The sequence below is a fragment of the Saccopteryx bilineata genome, chromosome 10 (genome assembly GCF_036850765.1).
Source record: "Saccopteryx bilineata isolate mSacBil1 chromosome 10, mSacBil1_pri_phased_curated, whole genome shotgun sequence".
NCBI lineage: Eukaryota > Metazoa > Chordata > Mammalia > Chiroptera > Emballonuridae > Saccopteryx > Saccopteryx bilineata.
Genome location: NC_089499.1, coordinates 17774421 through 17797788, shown reverse-complemented (window position 1 = coordinate 17797788; position 23368 = coordinate 17774421). Strand labels below are relative to the sequence as shown.

Genomic DNA, 23368 nt, shown 5'->3' with positions numbered 1-23368 from the left:
GGGGTTTGTGTTCCGTCCAGCTGCGGGTCGCTGGCATTGATGGCCATATTGTGTCCCAACCACTCTCCTGCTTTCACATGGCCTTCTCTCACAGGCTCAATATGTAGAAGTCACTCAGCCAGTTTTTAGGTTTTTTTCCAGAAGTTGTTCCATCCGTAGCTCTGGACTGTTCATGGGAGGTGGTCAAGATCCTCTACGTCGCCGTCTTCAATAAGACCAAGCCTTGCGATGTTATTTGCTTTTACAGTATGAAAGGGGAGATCACTGCCCAGCTGCAGCTAACCAAGACCCGAGGGCCCCACAGCTCTGTGTTTGAACCTCCTGTTGATAAGTGGTGGCTCAGGTACTGCTTCCTGCTGGGCCGTGAGCCTTGGAATGAGGGCCTTGCAAACCTGTTCTTCTCCCTGCTGCAGAGTTTGTCCCACTGTGAGCTCATCACAGATGATGGAATCCTGCACCTGAGCAACAGCACTTGTGGCCACGAGAGGCTGCGAGTATTGGAATTGGACAACTGCCTCCTCATCACCGATGTGGCCCTGGAACACCTGGAGAGCTGCCGTGGCCTGGAGCGCCTCGAGTTGTATGACTGTCAGCAGGTCACCCGCGCAGGCATCAAGCGCATGCGGGTGAGTGGGGGGAGGGGGCAGGAGGCAGGACACCTGGCACAACTCCTAAGCCAGCAACAAACACTCGAGAACCTGCGTCCAGGTTCTCCGTCCTGTCCTAAACCCATGGTCGTGCACACTGATGTGCTACACTAGTGTCAATCAGAGCCCACCCTGGAGGAGTCAACTTCCAGAATGGGCTCCACGCAGTCTGGTGACGGTGGGGAAACAGCTGAGGCCTGCTCACTTGAACTTTGCCTGATTAGTGTGTGAGCATGTGGTAGTGCCGCGTGTGTGTAGTTTATGTAAGGTCTTGCCCTCAGGGCAGACTGCCCGCCCACCACTATGCAGGGCCATTTTGCTGTTTGTTTGCCTGAGAAGTGGTTTTCCCCTGCTGGCCCGCCTTTGGGAGACTCATTAAATGGTAATGGCCCATTGCTGTCTGGCTCTGGAGTTTCTCTACCATCTGCCTGAATCCAGTGTGGACCTGCCTGGCCTCAGCCACTGGCATTACAGGTGATCAGCACCCTTATAAGGGGCTTGAGGTCATTACAGTAGGAGGTCGAATGTGGTCTTGGCTAATTTCCAGGTGAGAATGCTTCATAGAATGTGGCCTTCTTTCCACGCATAGCTCACCCTCATCATTTTCCTGACCATGCTTTAAGTTTTGACCTTGGCCTTGAACCCTGAAACAGTCCCGTGATGCTGCAGCAGCCGAGAACCCAGGGCCAGTGACCACCCACGGGCAGCAGCAGTATTAGTTTTCCTTGTCTTCAGTCTGTACGGGGGGTGTGTTATATAAACAGGAAGAGCTCTAACCCACCCCAGAAATTCTTGACTGTTTGCCTAATAGTAAAGTGAGGCTGATTCTACATGGAGAGCTATGGGCTTCTTTAGGACTGTGCCTGTGACCCCAAAACCATCAGCATTTAACGATGATTCGGCTTCATTTCCAGGCGCAACTCCCTCATGTCAAAGTCCACGCCTACTTCGCGCCTGTCACGCCCCCGACAGCAGTGGGAGGAAGTGGGCATCGGCTGTGCAGGTGTTGTGTCATCCTCTGACAGCAGCTGCCCGGGCCCCCTGCACGAGGAGCTGTCCCTTCCTCCAGAGAAGACCCGAGTCTTCCCCACCTTCGCCGCCGTCACCACAATCTGCTGACTCTCCACTGGAAAGGCACGTACAGGTAAAGACTTCTGTAGGGACTGTAGTAACTCTGGTGATAGCTGTCACCTTTATTCTGCTGCGATGCAATCAAATCGAAAGCCTTGTGGCAAGAGTGGTCTCAGTGCAGCCAGGACTGCAAGAAACCTGCGTCCTTGAGGGGGGTGTGCTCTCCTAGGTACAAAGTCCTGTCCTCGGCTTTGCTGGCGTTCCTCAGACAGACCACCAGTGTTAGCACAAACTGAGCAGAGAAAACAAGCTGCTGATTTTCTACCTGATACTTCAGAGTGGCCTACTTTAATCCACAATGATTCCATTTTGATTAGCAGGACTTTTCCACTTTGAAGATTAAATAGCAACTTTATCAAAGTGACTATACTGCAAATTCATAATACCTGATAGTTTTATATGTAGAGACTTATGTGGAAGACACGTTAAGAAGTTTCCATGAGACACCAAAGAAATGAGGACTCTAAACTGGGCGGAGCAGGGTCTTCACCTCTGTAACTTGTCATATACACTTTTGGGGACCAAAAAACCAAAAACTGAAAAAGTCAACTCCGAGTTCATGTTGCTTTGACTGGAAATTTTAAGTTCTGGCATATGCTATAGCACAGTTTCATTACAGGAGAAAAGCTAATCATGTCATATCTCACAAAATTTGGGGGACCTTAAAGCAATAGAATTGAAAAAGGTTTACGTTACCTATAATATAATCAATTAAAAATAATGAATGGATGCATGTAGAATGGGTGTGGTTTTTTCCCAAGTTTATTTTAAAATTTTAGAAATCAAATTACACCAGACTATTCAAAAGTTTTACACACTTAAAACTCAGATCAGTCAAGTGTTGGCACCTTTTAGATTCAAAATATAAAAATGAATAATCCACTACAATGCCTAAGTCAGAGGGTTTATTGCTATAATCTATGGCAGATTTATCTGAGCAAAACGATTTTCCAAATTCAAGATCTTCCCAATGTTATCTCAAATCAGATAAGATGATCTAGTTTATGCCTGTGCTCTTCACATTTGTGATCTTACTAAAGACCAGGAACCCATCACACCACCTTCATGGTGACCTTGTGTTAATGGCAGCTGACGGAGATCATGAGAAGCTGGAGTAACAAACACACCAGGAACAGTGTTCATTTCTCATGACTAGATGAAAAGTTTTAGAAGCATTTAGGATACAGTGCCACAGCTGCATTCTAGGTAGAGAGGGCACAAATATATACAACCCCATAAATCAATTTAACTGGGATTACCACAATAAGCATTTAAGTCCTGACAATTTTACTGCTTTATGATATACTCTGGTATTCACTGGTCTAAAAATAATGTGTATACCACAGCAGTTACTTAAATATACATTTGTTCCACCGGGAGTGGGAGAAATGACTGATGCAGGACGCTATTTAAATAAAACATAACATAGATGTGCTTTAGTGATTATGAATTATATAGTTTCTGTTTTATGTAAATGATAAGGGTCCTCTTGAGTCAGGACACAACCCATCACAGCTACTGTACTCACTGCTCCAAGACCCATGACCTCATTCACAAAACAAGGGAACCTCTGAAAAGAAAATCTGCTTCAGGTGTAGAAGTTACTGGAATAACACATCCTCAGTTGCATGAGCTTTGAGAAAACAACACAGGCCTCGCCTCTTATTTAACATTTGGACTGGTGTGTACTCAGAACGTGTACACAGGGCCTCTCGACTCTATGACTTGTGACACCGGCAGGAACTTGGATTTTAAATGAGACACAGGTTTGCAAAACAGTTGGAAACATTTATTATACTGAAATGTATACATCCTACTATTAAAAAAAAAAAAGAAAACAAAGTAGCAAATTTGCTGGTGCCATAATTTAACTTGTTTCACTGGGACAGACTACTGCTCAACACCACTTGGTGTAATTTCAAGTCTGATGAGCTTTTAATTATTTTTATCCAACTTCTAAAACCTGATAAGGAATTCAAAGTAGCACACAGCATTATATGACATTTATTGTTCCATAAATCTTGAGACTCAAAAAGGAATGCTAAATAGATAAGCAAAACTAAAACAATTATAGAAGCTCACTCCTTTCCCAAGTGATTGGTACAGAAAACATGGGTCATACAAAAGCAAAGGGGAGATGACAGAAAGGAAGGCTCTCCTACTTTATGATCTATGAGAGTTACAGATGTTTTAAAACCAAAGATGGAAATACTTAGCCACAGTGCTTCTTTGTATCAGACAACTCCCTTTATGAATAAAACAAAAAGTGTCAAAGCTTTTACCCACTCAAGTAGTTTTATCTTCTAGGAGAGATTTTAAATTCCAAATGACTCATTCCTATTTCTGTCCCACAAATATAAGGATCAAATAATACATTCAAAACCAAGACACCTGCTAAATGGCAGAGATGCTCTAATTAAAGTGGAATTGAAGTTTAAGAATAAAGTAGGCGTGCTACACCACAGGCCTCAAAATGCTTGCTGATGACTTTTGGGAAAGGCTTTGGGTGAAGGGAAGAGATAAAGATAGGAAAAATTGCAAAAACAGTGGGTTCCCTTTGAGAAGCATACGGGTAGGCAAGCATTCAGTTTTGTGAAAGAGGCAATCTTTATAGAAAAAGAAATTTATGTGGAGTATAAAAAAAGCCTCTAAATAATCATTAGAATGTTTACTCATGATTGTAAAGCTCAGTATCTGAGAAGTGTAAGGAATTTTCACGGTACAATTTAGTGTTTGATTTGTGATGTCTAGTGTTCCAAGAATTATTTCCACTTGTTGATAATGAAGACCCCTTAACACCTAATCAGAAACTCGACTTCTTCTGCTTAGGTCACTATTCCAATGTCAGGGTAAGGCTTTAAACATTTTAAGAAGGGGAAGGTGCAGGGTGAGCTGAGGGGCAGTGGAGGACAGAGGGATGGAGGAAAAAGAGAAAGAAAACCACGTAAGCTTAAAAGGCAATGGGGTTTCAAAAATGAAAACCAGAAACAAAATGCTAAAAATGGAAGCAGAAGCAAGAAGTTTTTCAGTAAATCTGTGACAAAGCAGAAACACAGAAGTCTCTGTACCTATTAGGATTTACGCTGATCCTCTTGCCAAGGTACTCTGATAATGCAGCTTGCTTCCAGCCCGTCCTCCCACATGGCTCTTCCCCAAACGCATGGTCACGGGTGACGCACGCCTTAGACATGATTTCTTCTGAGAAGGCGCCCCGCCTCTTACCTGCCCAGCAGTCACCGTCTCAGCGCCCCACGTCCCCGCAGATAGACCCCGTGCTGGCTGCACAACAGCATTGTCCCCAGCCCCCGGTCAGCAGAAGGGTCAGGCAATAAAGGCCGGACTGGCACAGAAAGGTAAATGCCCACAGACGTTTTTACATTCATTTCCAAACCGCATACAGTGTAAAAAGACAAGAGGCCGCTTCTGGGAGGTCTGTCTCGGGCCTCCACCAGAGAGGCAGGCAGCCTGCTGTCCCGACGTGCTCACTCCCACGAGGACGCTTGGCTATGGCAGTGACAGTGAGGAGATTCGCCTCTCATACAGCTCATTAGAAAGGTCATCTTGTGTTTTCAATATGAAACATTTCATACAGTAAAATCCAATTCCAAGACTTCTTGGATTCAGTCTTCACACACTTTTAAGTGTGACTTTATTTGGTACTGAATATAGTTCCAACTGTATTAGACATCATTTCAAAATGATGTGGATACCACCACTATTTTCAACTGCAGAAAAAGGAAAGAGAACATAAGTTTTTTTAGCCAGACTTAGGAAAATAAAGATTAAATTGAAAACTCACAGAAATCTATAAGCTCCTCCCCCACTACACAGGTTCCCTTCGAATAAATGAAAAACAAGGACCATTGATGACCATGCTGCACTCCTGCCCCCTCGGGCAACTCCCCGTGCACACCCTCGTCAGACACTATGCCCACCCTGCTGTCGGCTCCCAGCACCCACAGGCCCTGCCCATTCCAGCAGGGGGCTGCGGGCAGAGCAGCGAGAGCCCCATGCCGGGCGGGACAGCCAGCTCTGCACCACGCGGACGGAGACTGAGGCTTTAGCCAACCTTTCTGGAAATAAGTTCTGAGTATATCTGAAACATTTAAAACCTATATCACTACTTTTGCCTTATGCCCTAGGCAGTGCTCGGCAAACTCATTAGTCAACAGTACAATTGAAATTTCTTTTTGAGAGCCAAATTTTTTAAACTTAAACTATATAGGTGGGTACATTCCTTATCGAAGTAGCGCCGGCACCTGGTATTTTGTAGAAGAGCCACCCTCAAGGGGCCAAAGAGCCGCATGTGGCTCATGAGCCCCAGTTTGCGGAGCAGGGCCATGTGTCAGGAAGTGGGGGAAAGCAGTACAGGTGCGGAGCAGAGCCGTGTCTCAGGAAGTGGGGGAAAGCAGTACAGGTGCGGAGCAGGGCTGTGTGTCTCAGGAAATGGGGGAAAGCAGTACAGGTGCGGAGCAGGGCCGTGTCTCAGGAAGTGGGGGAAAGCAGTACAGGCATTCATCAAGGAACAAAGGAATTTTGTCACGTGGATGGAAATCTGAGAAATGGCACAGAGACTGGAGGGATTGCCCTGTGCTGCCTGAGAGAGGGCTGTCCTCAACTTCACAGAGTGCTACCATGCAACTAATTATAGTATGAATGCCCCCTTTTAAATGTGAGCTTTGCAGAGGAAAAACTGTATTGCTTCAAGCAGATGGGATCACGGTGAAGCTGTTTGTGAGAGTAAAAGAAAAAGGGAACCAGTTTAGAGTCAACACCCAGCCCTCCATGCGAGCTGACACAATACGCAGCACATCAGGCCAAAGGCGAACTCGAACTTTCAGCAGTTTTGGGCTACTCCCTTCAAGAGTGACTCCCAAGAAAGGGTGACAGTGACATCCTGCCCTTCAAGGTGCAGCCTTTGTGCTAACCTAACATTTTATTATTTTTTTTAATTTTTAATTTTATTTATTCATTTTTAGAGAGGAGAGACAGAGGAGAGACAGAGAGAGAGAGAGAAGGGGGGAGGAGCTGGAAACATCAACTCCCATATGTGCCTTGACCAGACAAGCCCAGGGTTTTGAACCGGCGACCTCAGTGTTTCCAGGTCAGACACTTTATCCACTGCGCCACCACAGGTCAGGCCCATCTACATTTTAATTTTGCATTTTAAAATCCCTTCTTACAGACTCTCCTCCCACCCCCCAGACAGAGAGTCAGAGAGAGGGACAGACAGGGACAGAGAGATGAGAAGCATCAATCATTAGTTTTTCATTGCGCATTGCAACACCTTAGTTGTTCATTGATTGCTTTCTCATATGTGCCTTGACCGCGGGCCTTCAGCAGACTGAGTAACCCCTTGCTCGAGCAAGTGACCTTGGGTCCAAGCTGGTGAGCTTTTGCTCAAACCAGATGAGCCCGCGCTCAAACTGGCAACCTTGAGGTCTCGAACCTGGGTCCTCTGCATCCCAGTCCGACACTCTATCCACTGCGCCACCGCCTGGTCAGGCCCTTCTTACAGACTTTTAAGGATCAACAAAATGGCAATCAGTACATACTTATCAATAATTACTTTATAAGTCTAGGCCCTGGCTGGTTGGCTCAGCGGTAGGACGTCGGCCTGGTGTTTGGAAGTCCCGGGTTTGATTCCCGGTCAGGGCACACAGGAGAAGCACCCATCTGCTCCTCCACCCTTCTCCCTCTCCTTTCTCCTCTCTGTCTCTCTCTTCCCCTCCTGCAGCCAAGGCTCCATTGGAGCAAAGTTGGCCCGAACTCTGAGGATGGCTCCATGGCCTTCACCTCAGGTGCTAGAATGGCTCGGGTTGCAGCGGAGCATCGCCCCCCGGTGGGCATGCCGGGTGGATCCCAGTCGGGCGCATGCCAGATTTGTCTCTCTACCTCCCCACTTCTCACTTCAGAAAAATAAAAAATAAAGTCTATAAATGCAGCAATAAAAAGACATAGGATGGCTAAATGGATTTTAAAAGTGACCCATCTTATGAGATTTATCAGGATGATCACTTAGTTATATAGTATCTAATATAGTGTATGTGCATCTGAGGGCCACTCAGGTTTGCTTCACCCTCTGGAGTAAGGGCTCCTTGGACTGTTTTGCTCAAGACCTTTCTAGCACCACAAGTACGAGGTCTGACAAAGGTGCTCAGTGAAACGCTGGTTGAATAAACTGAGAGTTCCCCCCAGTCATCTAGGACTGACTTCTCATCTGTGTTGGCAGTTAATTTCTATTACAACCATTAGAAATATTCTCTGGATTCATTTTTCAAACTCTTCTTAAAATTAGCAAAGCCAGCATTTCAACAGTAAACACAAGATGAGCACTGACTACAGGCACACATTATTTCCCACAACTCCAGCATTTTAAGACACATGCACACACTCAATGTACCTTTTACTGTGGAGAATAAAAAACAGCTCTCATCCTGAAAGTTCTGAACCATCTAGAAGGAGAAAGCAGAGGTAGTTAAGATCCAACTGTCTTTTTGTGACTGATTAAAAAGATTAAAATTAGTAAGTAAAGGAAAATGGTCACAATATCCATATTGCTGCACAAGTACAGGACATGACGGCCCAAACGGCACTTCCTGAATGCAGTGTCAGGCGGTAGAAATGTACACCTGCGCACTGGCGGCGGCAGCTCGTGGTGGTCCTCCAGGGTCATGTCAGTGCCAGCTGACCCACTGGGGAGCATTCCGCCTAGATCCTGGGAATACTGTGTTTCTAACGTCACTGTTTTTTAAAATTAGTCATCAAATAGTGGACAAAAGGAAAACACATCAAATGCCTCTCTCCATAAAAGGGTCAAAGCCCCACTAACCTGCAGTGCCCCCCCACTCCCAGTGAGTGTCTGAATTAAGAGTGGAGGTGAGTCACAGTTCTCTGTGGTCTGTAGTCCTTATATGACAGGGATACCTGAAACTTGGTTATAAACTGTTACAAATTTTGATCCCTAACTTTCTGAAATGATTTTCTTGAGTACTTGTTAAAAGAAGTCACAGAACTTTTCTATAGTTCTTCAGTGGTACGTATAGAAGTAAACACCAGTGGAGTGGGGGAAGCAAACGGGCATGCCAACTTAAGTTACCTGGTCACTGACAAGAATGTGAATACCCGTGGGACCCTGTCTGTAAACCTGGTTAATCTGGTGGAAAGGAATATTAAACACCAGCGCCAGTTTTCTAGCAACTTCGGAGGCAACCATTTCTTCCAAGTAGATTGCATGATAAACTGAAATAAAAAAGATAACAGCATTTTAGCAGTAATCTTTGTTTCCCACTTGGACCTACAGGAAGATCACAACTTTTAAAGTACTAAAAATATAAACATTAACAGTAATTTTTGTACAAAAGGATCTGAGGTTTTAATTTTTCTTAAAAACAAACAGAATTGACTGCAAATGAGCCCCGGAGCTCTTTCTGGAGTAACGGATCTACACTGGATTGTAGTCACGGCTGCAGAACTGTACATCTACTAAATATCACTGAATTATGTGTTCACAATGGGAGGGTATTAGAGCGTATAAATTGTATCTGAAGGAAGCTCTTTTAAAAAATGATGAGTTTCTAGCATATATTAACAAACCTAAAAAGGCCATAGTTTTTGATTCATTAATCCTATGACTGGGAGTTTTTTCTTAAGGAATAAAAGTCGTCTCTCCTTCCCTGCAAAATTAAAAAGATAGCACGCAAAAAGAAAGCTAAGGATGTGGACAGTGAAGCCTCTGCTACTTTACAGAAGGTCCCAGGCAGCCCAACTACTGTCCTGAACACAGGATCCCGCAGCCGGGCTGATTCCTGTAGGGCCGGCTCGGTTACTAGTGACTCAAGCCAGGTTCTCATCAGGAATATCGGTGCTAGAACTCTGCTTTCCCAAGTGAGGGTTTTTTCTTGTGTATTTATTAAGTATAGTAACCCTTGCCAATTATAGACTATGAAAAGCTTAGAAATTGAAACTGTAATCAGGGTGCAGGGTCAAATTAGAACATAGCCAGGCTTTTGGGCTCTGACACTACAATGGCAGAGCTGTCTGCAAAGTCAAAATGTTGACTGCCTGGCCTTTAACAGAAAGTCTGCTGATCTGCGTTCGGGTTAAATTTGCCAGTATCTCCACACACACCTCCACAAACACGCATGTTTTGTTTTTTTTTCCCTTTTTTAATTTCCATTTCTCTGATGTTTAGTGATGTTAAACATTTTTTCATATGCCTACTGACAAACACGCATGTTTTGGTTTTTGTTTTGGGATTTTTTTTTTCAGGGACAGAGAGAGAGTCAGAGAGAGGGATAGATAGGGACAGACAGGAACAGAGAGAGATGAGAAGCATCAATTATCAGTTTTTTGATGCGACAACTTAGTTGTTCATTGATTGCTTTCTCATATGTGCCTTGACTGCGGGCCTTCAGAAGACTGAGTAACCCCTTGCTCAAGCCGGTGACCTGGGTCCAAGCTGGTGAGCTTTTTGCTCAAGCCAGATGAGCCCGCGCTCAAGCTGGCCACCTCAGGGTCTTAAACCTGGGTCCTTTCGCATCCCAGTCTGACACTATCCACTGTGCCACCACCTGGTCAGGCAAACACGCATGTTTGAGGGCACACCTTCCAAGTATACTGCTCACAAAAATTAGGGGATATTTTATCACTTTATATTCATTTTGAAATATCCTCTTTATATTCATTTTGAAAATGACCCCAAATGGGAGAGCTCACAGCAGTGATGCTTTTCCTGGGAGTTTTTAGTAAGATTCAAACCACAAAGTAGCTTTCAGAGCTCTAGCCCAATTAGAGCAGGCAACTGCCTCTTTGTCCATTTCCCCTGAAAAGATCTGAATGTTGCCTTCTGCTTCGGAATGTGGAAAGAGGGGAGAGATTACCACACACCCACTTCACAAATGAGAATACACACGTTTTTTTTTTTTCTTCCAAGGACCATGTTTGGGGGAGGGGGTACAGGGTTTTGGTCTCTGCCCCCATCCAACACTCTCATTATATAATCAAGGAAATCTGCAGGATAGCGAAGCCTCCCAATGCAAGGATGATGACAACAGTATATTTACAATGACACAGGACCTGACACCGACTCACCACAGAGCTCACCATGCTGGCCGGAGGCTTGTCTGAGACCAGGCCTGCAGTCAGCACTGCACAGGTGCATCTGTACACATGTGATAGGTTTTCTCCCCCAGTCAGCAAAATGGTTAGAAAGAAAAACCCTCCTAGCCTGCTTTCTTGCCAAGATACCAATGTCATATTCATCACTGCACCTGAGGTTTTTTTAAAAAGGCAGCCAAATCTCCAAGCCTTCAGTCTCGCCCTTCCCTCATTAAGTATTCTGGCCTACAGGGCCATGTAAAAGCAGAGCGCTGTCTGTCCTGCGGCCGAAGTCCCCAAGGTCAGCCGCGGCTCTCGAGTTCATGCTGCCAAGACTCCCGCTTCAGCAACTCCCTGGTCCTGATGGACAGGAGTCCTTCAAAGTCCTAGGCAGATCCTTCCGGTGTGTGCCCCAGCACCAGAGAGAGATGGGAAGCTGGGATGCCCTCAGTACCTACCATAGGCTGTCCCACTGTCGTTCTCGGCTCCACTGCCGGCAGCCTGCCGCCCCTGCAGCGGAGAGCTGCCCGGCTGCTCCTGGCAGACGTAGATGGTTAGGCGGGGCCTAACCGACCTGTAATCACAAGAGGCCACTCGTGAGCCCGGGAGAGGAAGCTGCCTCCCTACACGTACAGTTGACAACTACAGGAATCTAAGTGCTAGTTCCTTATAAGAACTTGACAGTGTTATTTCATTATGCAAAATAATTTACTAATAAAAATATAAAAACACACACCTCACACCAACTATCACAGGTGGTCTAATCTGATGATCCAGACTCTAAACCACTGAGATGGTCTGTCAGATGCTGGTAAATTTAAGTTTCAAGATTAAGTCAACAATTTAAAGTCAGTATGATTCAATTTTAATGGAATTCTCACACAAGTCTAGAAATAGCAATGATAGTAAATTTTAAAAGCCAGCAGTTTACGGTTCTTTCATTTAATTCATAGTTAGGAGTTTACATTTTAAGTAAGTGTTTAGTAGTAATATGACCTTGAAAACCATAGATTCTGTATAGCTCACCTAAATGAGAAGTTTGTTTTCTTGGCCACAAACCCAGTCGTCTTCAAGAACTCAGTACTGCCCATGTGCATTGCTACCAGTCTTACAGTCTACCTCTGCCCTCATGAGTGCCCGCATCATATCTGGGCCTGCCCTGAAGGTGTACACAAAACAGTCTTCTCGTGAGCACGGCGCTGCCTGTGCTCCGCAGCGCACACAGGCACACGCCCGCTGAGTGTGGGGACACATTCTGCCCGAACTCCCACAGAGGAAGCGAGACAGTCCTTTAAACGCGGCCTTTTACCTTGACTTCAGTGAGTTATAGAGCCGAATTCCATCGGCCGCACCACAAATTTGTACTAAGTCTTCCTTTGTCAGTTTTAATAAGTCAGCACCTGGAGAACAGCATAAAGAGAGTCTTCTCAAAGAAATGGAAAAAGAGCCAGCAGGACTGGCTGCTTTATGGTATCTGTCTCTACACAGTTAAATGACACGAAAACACAAGACTACACCCACAGACATGCACAAACCATCCCGGTCTCCTGTAAACAACATAACGTAAGGACACAGACACCCATCACCCCACTCCCGCCCCTTTCTCAGAGCCGGAGAAAAACGCTCGCTCTTCCACATCCTGTGTGAAGGAGCCTATGCCCAGCAGCTGGTCAATCAGGTGGACGAGTGGGGCTGACAGGACTGTCTGCCCCAGGACAGGGTGTCACCGCCTGCACTATTTTGGCCGTGTAGAGGGTTGTATGGGTAAACACAGTTTTGACCCCAGATAATTTATTACTTTGAGATCATTCAGACCAATCTTTTATTTTACAAAAAGAAGAAATGGAAGCCCAGAGTTTTGGGAACTTGCCTAAAGTCACACACGAATTGGTAGGACACCTAGACACCGGCCTCCTTCTGCAACATGCAGTGAGTGGCCACCGTGCTGTAACAGCTGTCAGAGCGGCCTGATGTAAGGTGAAGCAGGGCAAAGGACTGCACGTTATACCTTAAGCTCTCTCCCACAAATGCCTGGTAAGTATAAATGACACGTCTAGATTTGCTGTACAATACAACAGAAAAGCGGAGGGAGTGGTAAAGAATAAGACTAACCAAAGGTTGGTCATTTTTGAAGCTGGGGATGGTTATATAGGAGTCTGTCACATTCTACCCTGTACTTTCTGTTTGAATGTGTCCACAATCTTGTTTTTTCCTTTTATTAAGACTCGAGATGTAGTTTGTATTGGGAGAATTAAGATGCCCTCTCTGATTAAGGCATGACTTCCAAAATCTACTAGCCTTAATCCTCTCACCTAAGGACAAATATCCACTCACCTACATAACAAGGTGATGGGGTTATCTTTCTACTGTTGAGGCTCTGAATGTGAGAGCCTAATAGTTCGTAAAAGAAATGGAGGCCAGAGGAGCACATTTCTTGAGACACGAGCACTGATGGAGTCAGTTCAACAAAGACAGGCCCTTTAACCTATCGGGACTCATTACATGCCTCTGAAAACAGGGCTCACAGCTGTGACCAAAGGTGGGTGTGGGCACATCCTGAACCCCTCCACAGAATTGGACATTCACTGCACAACCTTTTTCAAAATGTGATGCTCAAGAGGCAGAGAGCATGAACTCAATTCCTCACCATTCTACTGCCCAGAGGCTCAGGGTGAAGAGGCCACGCCCTGTGACCACTGGTCACAGTGGAAAGAGCTCAGAAGTCTCTAGGTGGAGATACGTATCTGTCTAATTTAACAGGCAAACCTGGGACTTCCCTCAGTTCCAACAGTCAGCCTCTTTTTTTTTTTAATTTTATTTATTCATTTTTTTTTTACAGAGACAGAGAGAGGGAGGGATAGATAGGGATAGACAGACAGGAACGGAGAGATGAGAAGCATCAATCATTAGTTTTTTGTTGCGCATTGTGACACATTAGCTGTTCACTGATTGCTTTCTCATATGTGCCTTGACCCCGAGCCTTCAGCAGACCAAGTAACTCCTTGCTTGAGCCACCGACCTTGGGTCCAAGCTGGTGAGCTTTTGCTCAAACCAGATGAGCCCATGCTCAAGCTGGCGACCTCAGGGTCTCGAACCTGGGTCCTCAGCATCCCAGTCCAATGCTCTAACCACTGCGCCACTGCCTGGTCAGGCTCCAACAGCTTCTGTATGGGTTTCACTCTTCATCTGTCTTTATGGGGGGTACAGATGCTTTTCTTTATCCCACACAATGAAATTTGTAAATTTCCTGTTTTCCACAGCTAAGAGGTTTTATTTAATCATACAGAAATGTGGCTGGAAGCATGACTTCCATCCAGTCCTTTAATTTTAGAGAGACAAAGGACGACACAAGAACGGCTAACCATCACACAAGCACTGCAGTAAACGGACACAAAGGAAGCCACGTTCTCTGTGCAGTCAAGCCTCCCCAGGCCGGGGACGTGCACACACGTTCTGTCTTCTTAAAGAGCTCCAGCTGCACTGTCCTGGCCCCACAGCCAGGCGGGCAAAGGATAGCGTTTCTCAGGACTTGGTGGCCAGGACATGTCAGTCAGTGTTTTGTAGGAAAAGGATCCCAGGGCCAAATATGTTTGGGGAAAATCTCCCACCTGCTGTATCTCTTACTGTCCCTCTATGTTTCCTACTGCACCACCCGATGAAGCACTTGTAAAATTCCACTACGTATTCTCTTAACCTACTGTACAACATTCCACTTCAGAGTGATAAACCACACCTGAGCACGCTCATACCGTGCAACACTACAGAGCAATAGAGGGACAAACTACTGCTGCACACAACTCAGACTGAGTCAATGGCATTATGCAGTGTGAAAAAAACGCCAATCTCAAAAGGTCACATACTGTATTATATTTCATTTATTTAACTTCTTCAAATGACAAAATCACAGACAGAGAACAGATTACTGGTTGCAGGGACTAGAGGATTGGTAGTGGGGGTTTCAAAAAGGAACCCCTGTGCCAGCGCACTTCTGCGCCGTCAGTGGCTGTGCGGATCTATGCGTGTGAGAAATGACAGAACTGTGCGCACAGTGCACCAATGTCAAGTACAGGGTTCTGATACTGTACAAGAATTCTGTGAGGGTACGCTATACCCTGGAACACCTCTGTACTATCTTTGCAATTTACTGTAAAGCAAAAATTACTTCAAAATAACACTTAGTGAAAAACTGTGCAGGAGGGTATGTGCCTGTACACAAACGAGGGCAGCCAGGCCCGGGAGGTGGCGCTGCAGTGGGCTCCACTTCCTGAGCCTGACGGTGTACCGCAAGTATGCAAGGTCACCCGGGAGCCTTGGGGACAGGCACACGGGGCTTCCCTGCACAGCAGCTCACAGCCTTTCATGAATCTATAATTACTTTAAAATTACAACAACAAAAAAAGCTAATGAAAAGTACAGAGAGAAGCAAGTATATAAAATATACCTGTGTATGCCTGCACACATGTACACACACACACATACCTGAAAAATTGGAGAACAGTCTTGTGTAGGAAGAAAATCTGTTTTTGAGCAGCCACTGCTGTGTTTCCTGGGTTGTCGCTGAAGGCTGAAGTTGCTATTAACAAAGAAAATTAAAATAAATAGAAGAAACTATTTAAACTTAAAAAAAACCCACAACACCCAGGTTACTTGCATGTTCTTTCTTTTTTTTTTTCAATTATCATGATTGTTTTTAATTTAGAAATTAAATTTAATGGGGCAACATTGTTCAATAAGAACACATAGGTTTCAGGCAAACATCTCTATGGCATTTGAACTAGTATGTTCTAAAGAAGAACACAAAAATCCTCCATGTTTGAAGTAAAAAAAACAAACAAAAAGAACACCCAAGACTAGCCTAGGTCTGACTACTGGTGACCTGAACAATGAGTGGGGCTCTGTCAGAGCCTTAAAAACACAGGGCCCAAAAAGCGTCTGACGGTTTCAGGAACAAGCAACTTACTTCACTAGAGGTTTGTGAAACTCCATCTCCCTGATGATTCGGGGAAGAAGAATTGCTGAGGACAAGGAAGAGGGGAGGAACAGACAGGTATCAGTCACATGTACACACACACAATCAAGGCATTAAAGGCTTTTAAACTAGGTAAATTTAAAAAAACACTGTGTGACAGAACAGTATCAACTTGCAATAAGAATGTTGGCACAACTGGTCAGGGGTGAATACGCTGATGATATTAAGACAAGATGCTGTTAATTTGTGCCTCCTTTGTCCTACTAAGAGATTCAAGTTGTATGGAACCAAAGGGCTCTGGGGTAACAAGAAAATGAAGGATATTCATTTATTTTAGTTGAAAAAAAAAAGTGAGAAATCAATAAAGATAAGCAATTGAAAATAGCTGCACTTTTAGAAAACAATGGCCCTGGCAGGACAGCCCAGTTGGTTCGAGTATTGTTTTGAAGCTCAGAAGTTGCTGAATAGAACCTGTCAGGGCACATACAAAAACACATCAATATTCCTGCCTCTCTCTAAAATCAATAAATTAAAATAAATGAAAACAACTAAGTATAAGAAGTGGTATGATAATCCTAAATTAAAATGAAAATTGATGCCCCTTTAATTAATACATTTAGCCATGATTAAAAAGGGTGAAATTCAAGAGAACAAAGGAAACAAATGTATACCATTGTCCTTCTGTTTCTGAGGTAAAACAAAAATGAAACAACGCCCAGGGAATGTGGCGCCCGAGCGCCCGCCTCCTTTCTTAGCACTTGTCAAGTTTTATTTTATATAGATTTATTATGTTGATAGTTGACTGTTTACCATCCTCCTTTACCCACCAGAACTTGGGCTCCTCAGAAGGGACCTGTCACTTAACTATCACTGCACCTGGAACAGTGCTGGGCACTGTGGGCTCTCAGGAAATACTGTCAGCCAGGACATGAATCACAGCTTATCTCTGGTATAATAATCATGTTCTGAGATAACTCAGGCTGGTCTCCAGGTCTCCTCCCTGTCTCTGAGTCCAAGAGTGTTTTTCTTTAGTTGTCCATGATGGCTTATTGAAGGTACCTCGCAAGCCTGGGGTTTCGAACCACTGACCTCACTGCTTGTAGCCGAGGTTCCAACCGCTGCGCCGCCGCAGGCCAAACTGTTTTTCTATTCTTAAAGCACATAACTGAAATAAGCTTCCTCATCAGCTTTCCCTGTTTGCATTCCCTCAAACCATATGCTGAAACCTCCCCCCCCCCCCCAGTATGACAGACAGTATCAGGAGGTGAGGCCTAAGCCTCCAGACAACAGGAGAGTTCTGACCTGACCTAACTGGAAATTCCCCTGGGGGACCGCGGCACCCTCAGGATGCTGAGGCAGCTCCTGCTCCCGCTCGGGACTCACGAGAGACTTTGAGCTGCAAGTCCAGGCCAGTAACAGAATAATCCAAGGCCACCATTCCCATTTCTAAAACACTGTAAGTCCTTAGGAACGAAGTCCTTCCTTGAAGTTTAAACACTGACTTTTAAAAAGAGTGTATCTATCAGAAGGGAGAAGAAATGGAGCAGAAATAACCCTTGCTTGATATGGTGAGCATTAAAGACAAATGTACTTTATAGTAACTGCAATCTTAACATATTCAAGTCATAGTTTCACCTTCAAATCTCACTGCTCTTTCTCTATGAACCCCATTAATGTTATTTTTATCTCACAGAGAATGTGTCTTGAAAGTGCCCCTTGCCACAATGCCCAAAGTCTGTGAATGTGGGGGGCAAGGGGCCGGGCAAAGGCTGGCAGGTGAAGAAAAGGTGGTTTTCCTCTGAAATCCGAGAGGCTGTTCCCGTGACACGCACTAAGATAAACAGGCAGGGGCTGCTGCAAACGGAGGGAAAGGGAAACAGGAGCATGAGCAGCAGCCAGCCCCAGGCACGGTGACGCACGCAGATACCTGTCGGGGATGCTGCACGTGCTCTGCTGAGGGGAGGTGAACGTGGGCGCTGCGGACGGGCTGTTGTTCGCATAGGCTGTCGGGGTATCGGGCCACGGAGAACACTAAGGATAGAAACAAAAACAAATTAGTGATGTGCTTTTAAAGTATGTGGAAGAAACACTTCGTATTTCACTCTCTAGTCTGGCCAAATAAGAAGAGTATGAAACACAAGACACCTGACACTCATCAAGCAACCTCATGGAAACGTATCGAATTTCCTTCTGTGTAGCAAGAAAATTTTTACCTGCTGTATGCATCTAGACACTGATCAAGTCTAGAGAAGACAGGAAGTGATGGTAGCAGCAAAACTTTATGATGGCATTTAAAATGTATGCTTATATACAATTTGCTTTCAAGAACTTTTTGCCTCCCTCTTTATCAATTCTCCAAAAGGTGTGTCTATCAGGATTGAAGATTAGCAGAGGCAAGAAAGGATTCAAAAGCGACGTATGACATCACATGGTGACTGGGACAGTGTCCTACCTAGTGCTCCTTTTGCCCTTACCAGTACCCACATGTGTCCTTGATTTCTCTAAGATTAGTATCCCCCAATAATACGAGACTGGTTCAGTACCAATACAACTTGTGTATGGGACTAACTGCCCTGTCTACCTACCCACATATGTTTATTATCGGTAGTTTCTGGAAGGGGCATGGTGAACTAAAAATATTCTTAAGCTTTAGGCACAATTCTGACCAAAGACAGAGCAAAGATACAAAGGCACATTGATGTCAAAAGCATGCTGAGACCTGACCTGTGGTGGCGCAGTGGATAAAGCGTTGACCTGGAAATGCTGAGGTCGCCGGTTCAAAACCCTGGGCTTGCCTGGTCAAGGCACATATGGGAGTTGATGCTTCCTGCTCCTCCCACCCTTCTTTCTCTCTGTCTCTCCTCTCTCTCTCTCCCTCTCTCTCTACTTTCTAAAAAATGAATAAATAAAATTAAATTAAAGCAAGCGAGAAAGAGAGAAGCCAAAGTATTTTTAAAAAAAAAAAGGCATGCTGAGCAGGTCGGGGTGGTAGCAAGTCGAAGCCTTCAAACCTGAGCTCTGAAGGGAATCCAATCACTCCACTCCACTCCATGGATTCTTTCGGAAACTAATCTGCCCAAGAGCGCCCTTGGTTTCAAAGGTCCCCTTTCATAGCCACGCTTCTCCTGTTCTACACAAAACACGCTTCAGCTCTCACCATGGCCATGGGGTATAAGACTCTCCCCAAATCCAAGTAAAAAAACCCATTAGGGTAGATGCTAAGAAAATACATGACAGATTTTGAACCTTATTATTCACACTGCCCATCATATGTCCCTTCGAAGATAGGGGAAATGACTTTATGTATTGTTTCTACTATCAACTTTCAAAAAGATGGATGGATGGGAGGGAGGGAGGGAGGGGTTTACTGACTGGACAGCACTGCTGCACATACTGCGGGCATACCAGTACCACTATAAATTTTATGCAACTGCTCTCGTTTTACTTTCTACCTTACAGTTTATACAGTTTGAGGAACCCAGGATCCTGTGAGCAAAACTGTCAGATCAAATAACTTATGGGTGTCCCATGCTCATCAGATACAAAATACTAGTAACTACAATGTAGCATAACATGCACAGCTAAATAACAAACTTTTCATGTCAAGCCTCCCAAAGTTTGCTTTGGTGATTACTGCCAGCTATCTACCAAGGAAATGAAGCCATCAAAAGCTTCAGGTTAGTAGGGCAGAGGAACATGACAGACACCAAACTGAACCTTCATAAACATACCTCTTTTCACTTTTATACATCTAGACTTTTAGCAGTAGAGAATAGGGCTGCCGACATCTAAAACTGACCCAATAAATAGGAGACTTGATTTACTGAACACTACAAAACTGGTTCTATGGGGAAGCTTCTAGTTTTAGGAAATAACAGATTCCAAGTTCTTAAATGACCAGGCTGAAAGAAACACCAGGACCTGCCTGCCTGTATTTTTATAAGTTTCTCTAGCAGCCTCAGCCCAGGAGGGTGAAGGCCTATCAAGGACTGTTTTCACAATGTTTTCTTCTACCTTGTCATTCTTCCCTGTCCTTAAGAGTAAGGGACGGTGCAGGGCCTGTTCCTAAAGACAACCTGTAATCCATTATGGTCCCAGCACTGCCTGGCCTAGGCTCTTGTAGTCACGGTTTGGTTACTGCGAACAAAGTCCCACCTCAGGTGGACTCGAAAATGATCACAGAAATTGGCAGCACTGACTGATCTGTGAAAATAAAATACCGCTCAGAGGCAAAAAGAATAGACATACTGAGTATGGGTTTCGTTGTGCAGCAGCTCTTAGGAACCAACAACAGTGCCTCTGTTCAGCGTGGGGCCATGCACACAGCAACTTTTGACTTAACAGACTAGTCTGGAGGGCTTTCTTTACTGACAGCCACCTTGAAACTATTCGAGAACTGTTGGACTTCCTCTGTGGTACTTGACGAAATACATGAAATGCTGCAGACCTTCTTTCTTAAGGGATTAACTTGTACCTTGTTTTTTTAAAAAACGGGTTTCTAAGAGGAGCTCTAACCACCCTTAGAAATACCTTAACCAAACAAAATGCAGCCCAGGGCAGCGGGCAACACACATTAGGAAAATATGAAATCCCAGGCCAATGAACTGACGTTTTGCATACTTTAGTCTTAAGAATCATTAATAATTTATCAATAATTCTACCATCTTCGGATTAGCTCTGGGCTTGGATAGTTTTCTTTAATCTGTGAATGATTAGAACCTATTTCTTTGAATTCAGTAGTTTTTAACAAGAGGGGGAAAGTGATTTGAGTTACCAAGGATTCTTTCCAAAAGTTTAAGAAACACGTATGAGTCTTCAGCTGGGAAATCAGAAGAGGAAAAGGACAAAGTTGGAGGGCAGGCGTTAGGGGAAGGAGTGCGAAGCCGTTCCACATACCCTGATTCACATCGGCCCAGTTAAAGTGCAACAAGCGCACTTCCTGCCTTCAAATGAGCACATTTTCCATTTTACTTCATAGAGAAGCATTTAAAACATTCTCACTCAATGCTTTTAATTTGGAAGTGAAGTTCTAGTGAGAGTGCTTGTAACTTTCATCATCTACAGATATGTGCAGACATATGTTTAAGCAGGAAAATTCCATTTTTGGCAACTTGATGTTATGGACACTGCAGTGATGAATCGAAGTAGCCATTAATAAAGATGACTACAGTTATGTAAGACAAGGTTTAATGCTCTGTGTTTCCGTTTACTCTGGCTATATCACTGTTCTGGACTGTTAGATGAAGAGTTGCGTCGTCAAGTAAGGATCTGCAATTTAATTAAGCTGACAAAGCTCGTATTCAACCAGAAGTCCCCTGGCTGTATGTTGGGGGAACCAGTCCGAGTACAGCAACGTGCACTACCCCGGCCTGAAGCACAGTCCACAACGCAGTGCCAAGAGGAGATGCTGCTGCAGCCCAAGACTTTGCCCCAATGCTGCCAAACAGGCGCTCAGAAGCAGACACTCCTCTCACACACATGCAGGGCAACGGGACACAAGTACTGTGCATTTACTGTCAAGCTTGCTGCCATCATTTCCCCAAACAGCCATGAAATGTTCTTATCACTCACACACCTGAGGAAGCAAAACCTTCTAAAATTACACAGAAATGATAACTGTTTCACTCGAGAATGTACTGTGAATTGTGGTGCTCTTGAAGAAGTGTGTGTGCCAAGGAGGGGGTGAGAAAGGGAGGAGACAGTGAGGGAACATATTTCTGAGGGTCGTTTTTCCCTCCAAAACCACCCAATAAGGTCAACTTTGTTTTGAAGTGTTAGATTTAGGAAATTTTCCTCAGTGAGGAACAAACAGAAAGCAGGAAGTCTAAACAAGAGCAAATTAAATCAAGACAAGGACATCAACAACAAATTTGGCTTTACTTTTCGTGGAAGTAGGTCCTATATCTAACACTGCACAAGGTTTCTTGCACAATGAAAAGAGAAGCAGAAGTCCCTTACACTGCCTCGCTTTGCCAGAGAATCACCGTAGTCTGCTGGCAAAGTCCGCTTGCTGGACTTTTTCTGCTCATGTTCAACTGCATCTTCAATTATAGGCTCAAGCCTCATCTGGACAAACACCAAAGATTGGGATCAATGTCTTTTCATTATACAAAGAAAGACCTAATACCCTGTTTTTGTCTCTGTAGTCCAATTAAACAATTGCATGACTAGCAGGATTCAAAGTTAAAGAAAATGCAAAACCCCAGCAGTGACAAAAAAAATCACACTTTCTAGGCCCCAACTTAATCTCTTGCCAACCTCAAGGTTTTAAGGTCTGTTTGAGACGTGATTAGGATTTCAGCATCTTATTTAAGATCCCACCCAGGAAACTAATCCACTAAAACCCCAGAATTTAAATAAAACATTTCCCCCACAAATTTCACAAAGAACATGTCAATATGCCCCCCAATCTTCCCCAACCCCTTTGTAGCGAAACTCATCCTTAGAAATAGTGCAAATATGCAAACCTCTGCTTCTCTTCAGACACCGAGACGCTGCTCTGCATTACCTCTGTGAGGATTGTGCTATCATAGGATGGCTGATACTTTTCTTTTTCGTGAGCAGTTCTCTTCTCCATCTTCTCTCGGTCTGTTTTTTGTTTTCGGTCTGCACCTTTAGGCTAAAAAACAAAGCACATTTCATCCATCAGGTTACAAACACCTTCACACTCAAACCGGGCCTTAATTACTGAAAGCCTGGTTTCCACTTCTTACCTTAAAAACTTTGATTTGGCAGCTAGCTGAGTGGAGGTGATCGGTGTATTCTCCATTTTCGTTCTGCTTAAAGGTGTCAACCTGGATCCTGAAGGGCACGCCCTTCTCACCTCCGTGCTTCCGTGGAGTAAATTCTGTGCTGATGCAGTGGACCTGAACAATTCGAGACGGAGTCAAAGTACCATCCACTGGAATTCTGCTCCCTCTAGAATTCAATATGCTTTAAAGCAGTGGTCCCCAACCTTTTTTGGGCCACGGACCGGTTTAATGTCAGAAAATATTTTCACAGACCAGCCTTTAGGGTGGGATGGATAAATGTATCACGTGACCGAGACAAGCATCAAAAGTGGGTCTTAGATGGATGTAACAGAGGGAATCTGGTCATTTTTTAAAAATAAAACATCGTTCAGACTGAAATATAAATAAAACGAAAATAATGTAAGTTATTTATTCTTTCTCTGCGGACCGGTATTGGTCCGTGGCCTGGGGGTTGGGGACCACTACTTTAAAACTCCCACATCTTAGCCAGGTGGCCATTATGAATTTTTCTGATTGCTTTTAATATACGGTTTTCTGTTCACAAATCCAACTGAGCCTTTCAGAACTTTTTGGGAACGAGCCCTTCTTCCCCATTCCAATGCCTCTCCTCTCAGGCAGATCTTGCTCTGATCATGGGTACCGAGTACAGCAGCTTCCTGCCTCATTCCCTCGTCTCCACCCCAGACCCCATGCTGCTCTCAGACCTATGGTCCTAAGTCTTCCATGTGGCTAAACTCACAGCAATCCTCACCTCATCATTCAGAGCTTCC

The 23368-nt window shown here is 44.6% G+C and overlaps 2 protein-coding genes across 7 annotated transcripts in view; one reads left to right on the top strand and one right to left on the bottom strand.

Moving 5' to 3' along the window:
* The window catches only part of FBXL2 (F-box and leucine rich repeat protein 2), a 42029-nt gene extending 37716 nt beyond the window's left edge, over nucleotides 1-4313 (top strand). For all 4 annotated transcript variants that reach the window (XM_066246109.1, XM_066246108.1, XM_066246110.1 and 1 more), the window contains 2 exons: nucleotides 414-626; nucleotides 1562-4313. In XM_066246109.1, the coding sequence (XP_066102206.1) occupies nucleotides 414-626; nucleotides 1562-1669 (321 nt within the window). In that variant the 3' untranslated portion in view covers nucleotides 1670-4313. The remainder of the gene's footprint in view (nucleotides 1-413; nucleotides 627-1561) is intronic.
* The window catches only part of UBP1 (upstream binding protein 1), a 59015-nt gene continuing 39411 nt past the window's right edge, over nucleotides 3765-23368 (bottom strand). For 2 of the 3 annotated variants that reach the window (XM_066246104.1, XM_066246106.1), the window contains 11 exons: nucleotides 22560-22712; nucleotides 22355-22465; nucleotides 21805-21912; nucleotides 17774-17877; nucleotides 15838-15892; nucleotides 15357-15450; nucleotides 12187-12277; nucleotides 11336-11451; nucleotides 8878-9020; nucleotides 8182-8233; nucleotides 3765-5503 (listed from right to left, as the gene is read on the bottom strand). In XM_066246104.1, the coding sequence (XP_066102201.1) occupies nucleotides 5466-5503; nucleotides 8182-8233; nucleotides 8878-9020; nucleotides 11336-11451; nucleotides 12187-12277; nucleotides 15357-15450; nucleotides 15838-15892; nucleotides 17774-17877; nucleotides 21805-21912; nucleotides 22355-22465; nucleotides 22560-22712 (1065 nt within the window). In that variant the 3' untranslated portion in view covers nucleotides 3765-5465. The remainder of the gene's footprint in view (nucleotides 5504-8181; nucleotides 8234-8877; nucleotides 9021-11335; nucleotides 11452-12186; nucleotides 12278-15356; nucleotides 15451-15837; nucleotides 15893-17773; nucleotides 17878-21804; nucleotides 21913-22354; nucleotides 22466-22559; nucleotides 22713-23368) is intronic. The other variant, XM_066246105.1, reaches the window with a different exon arrangement.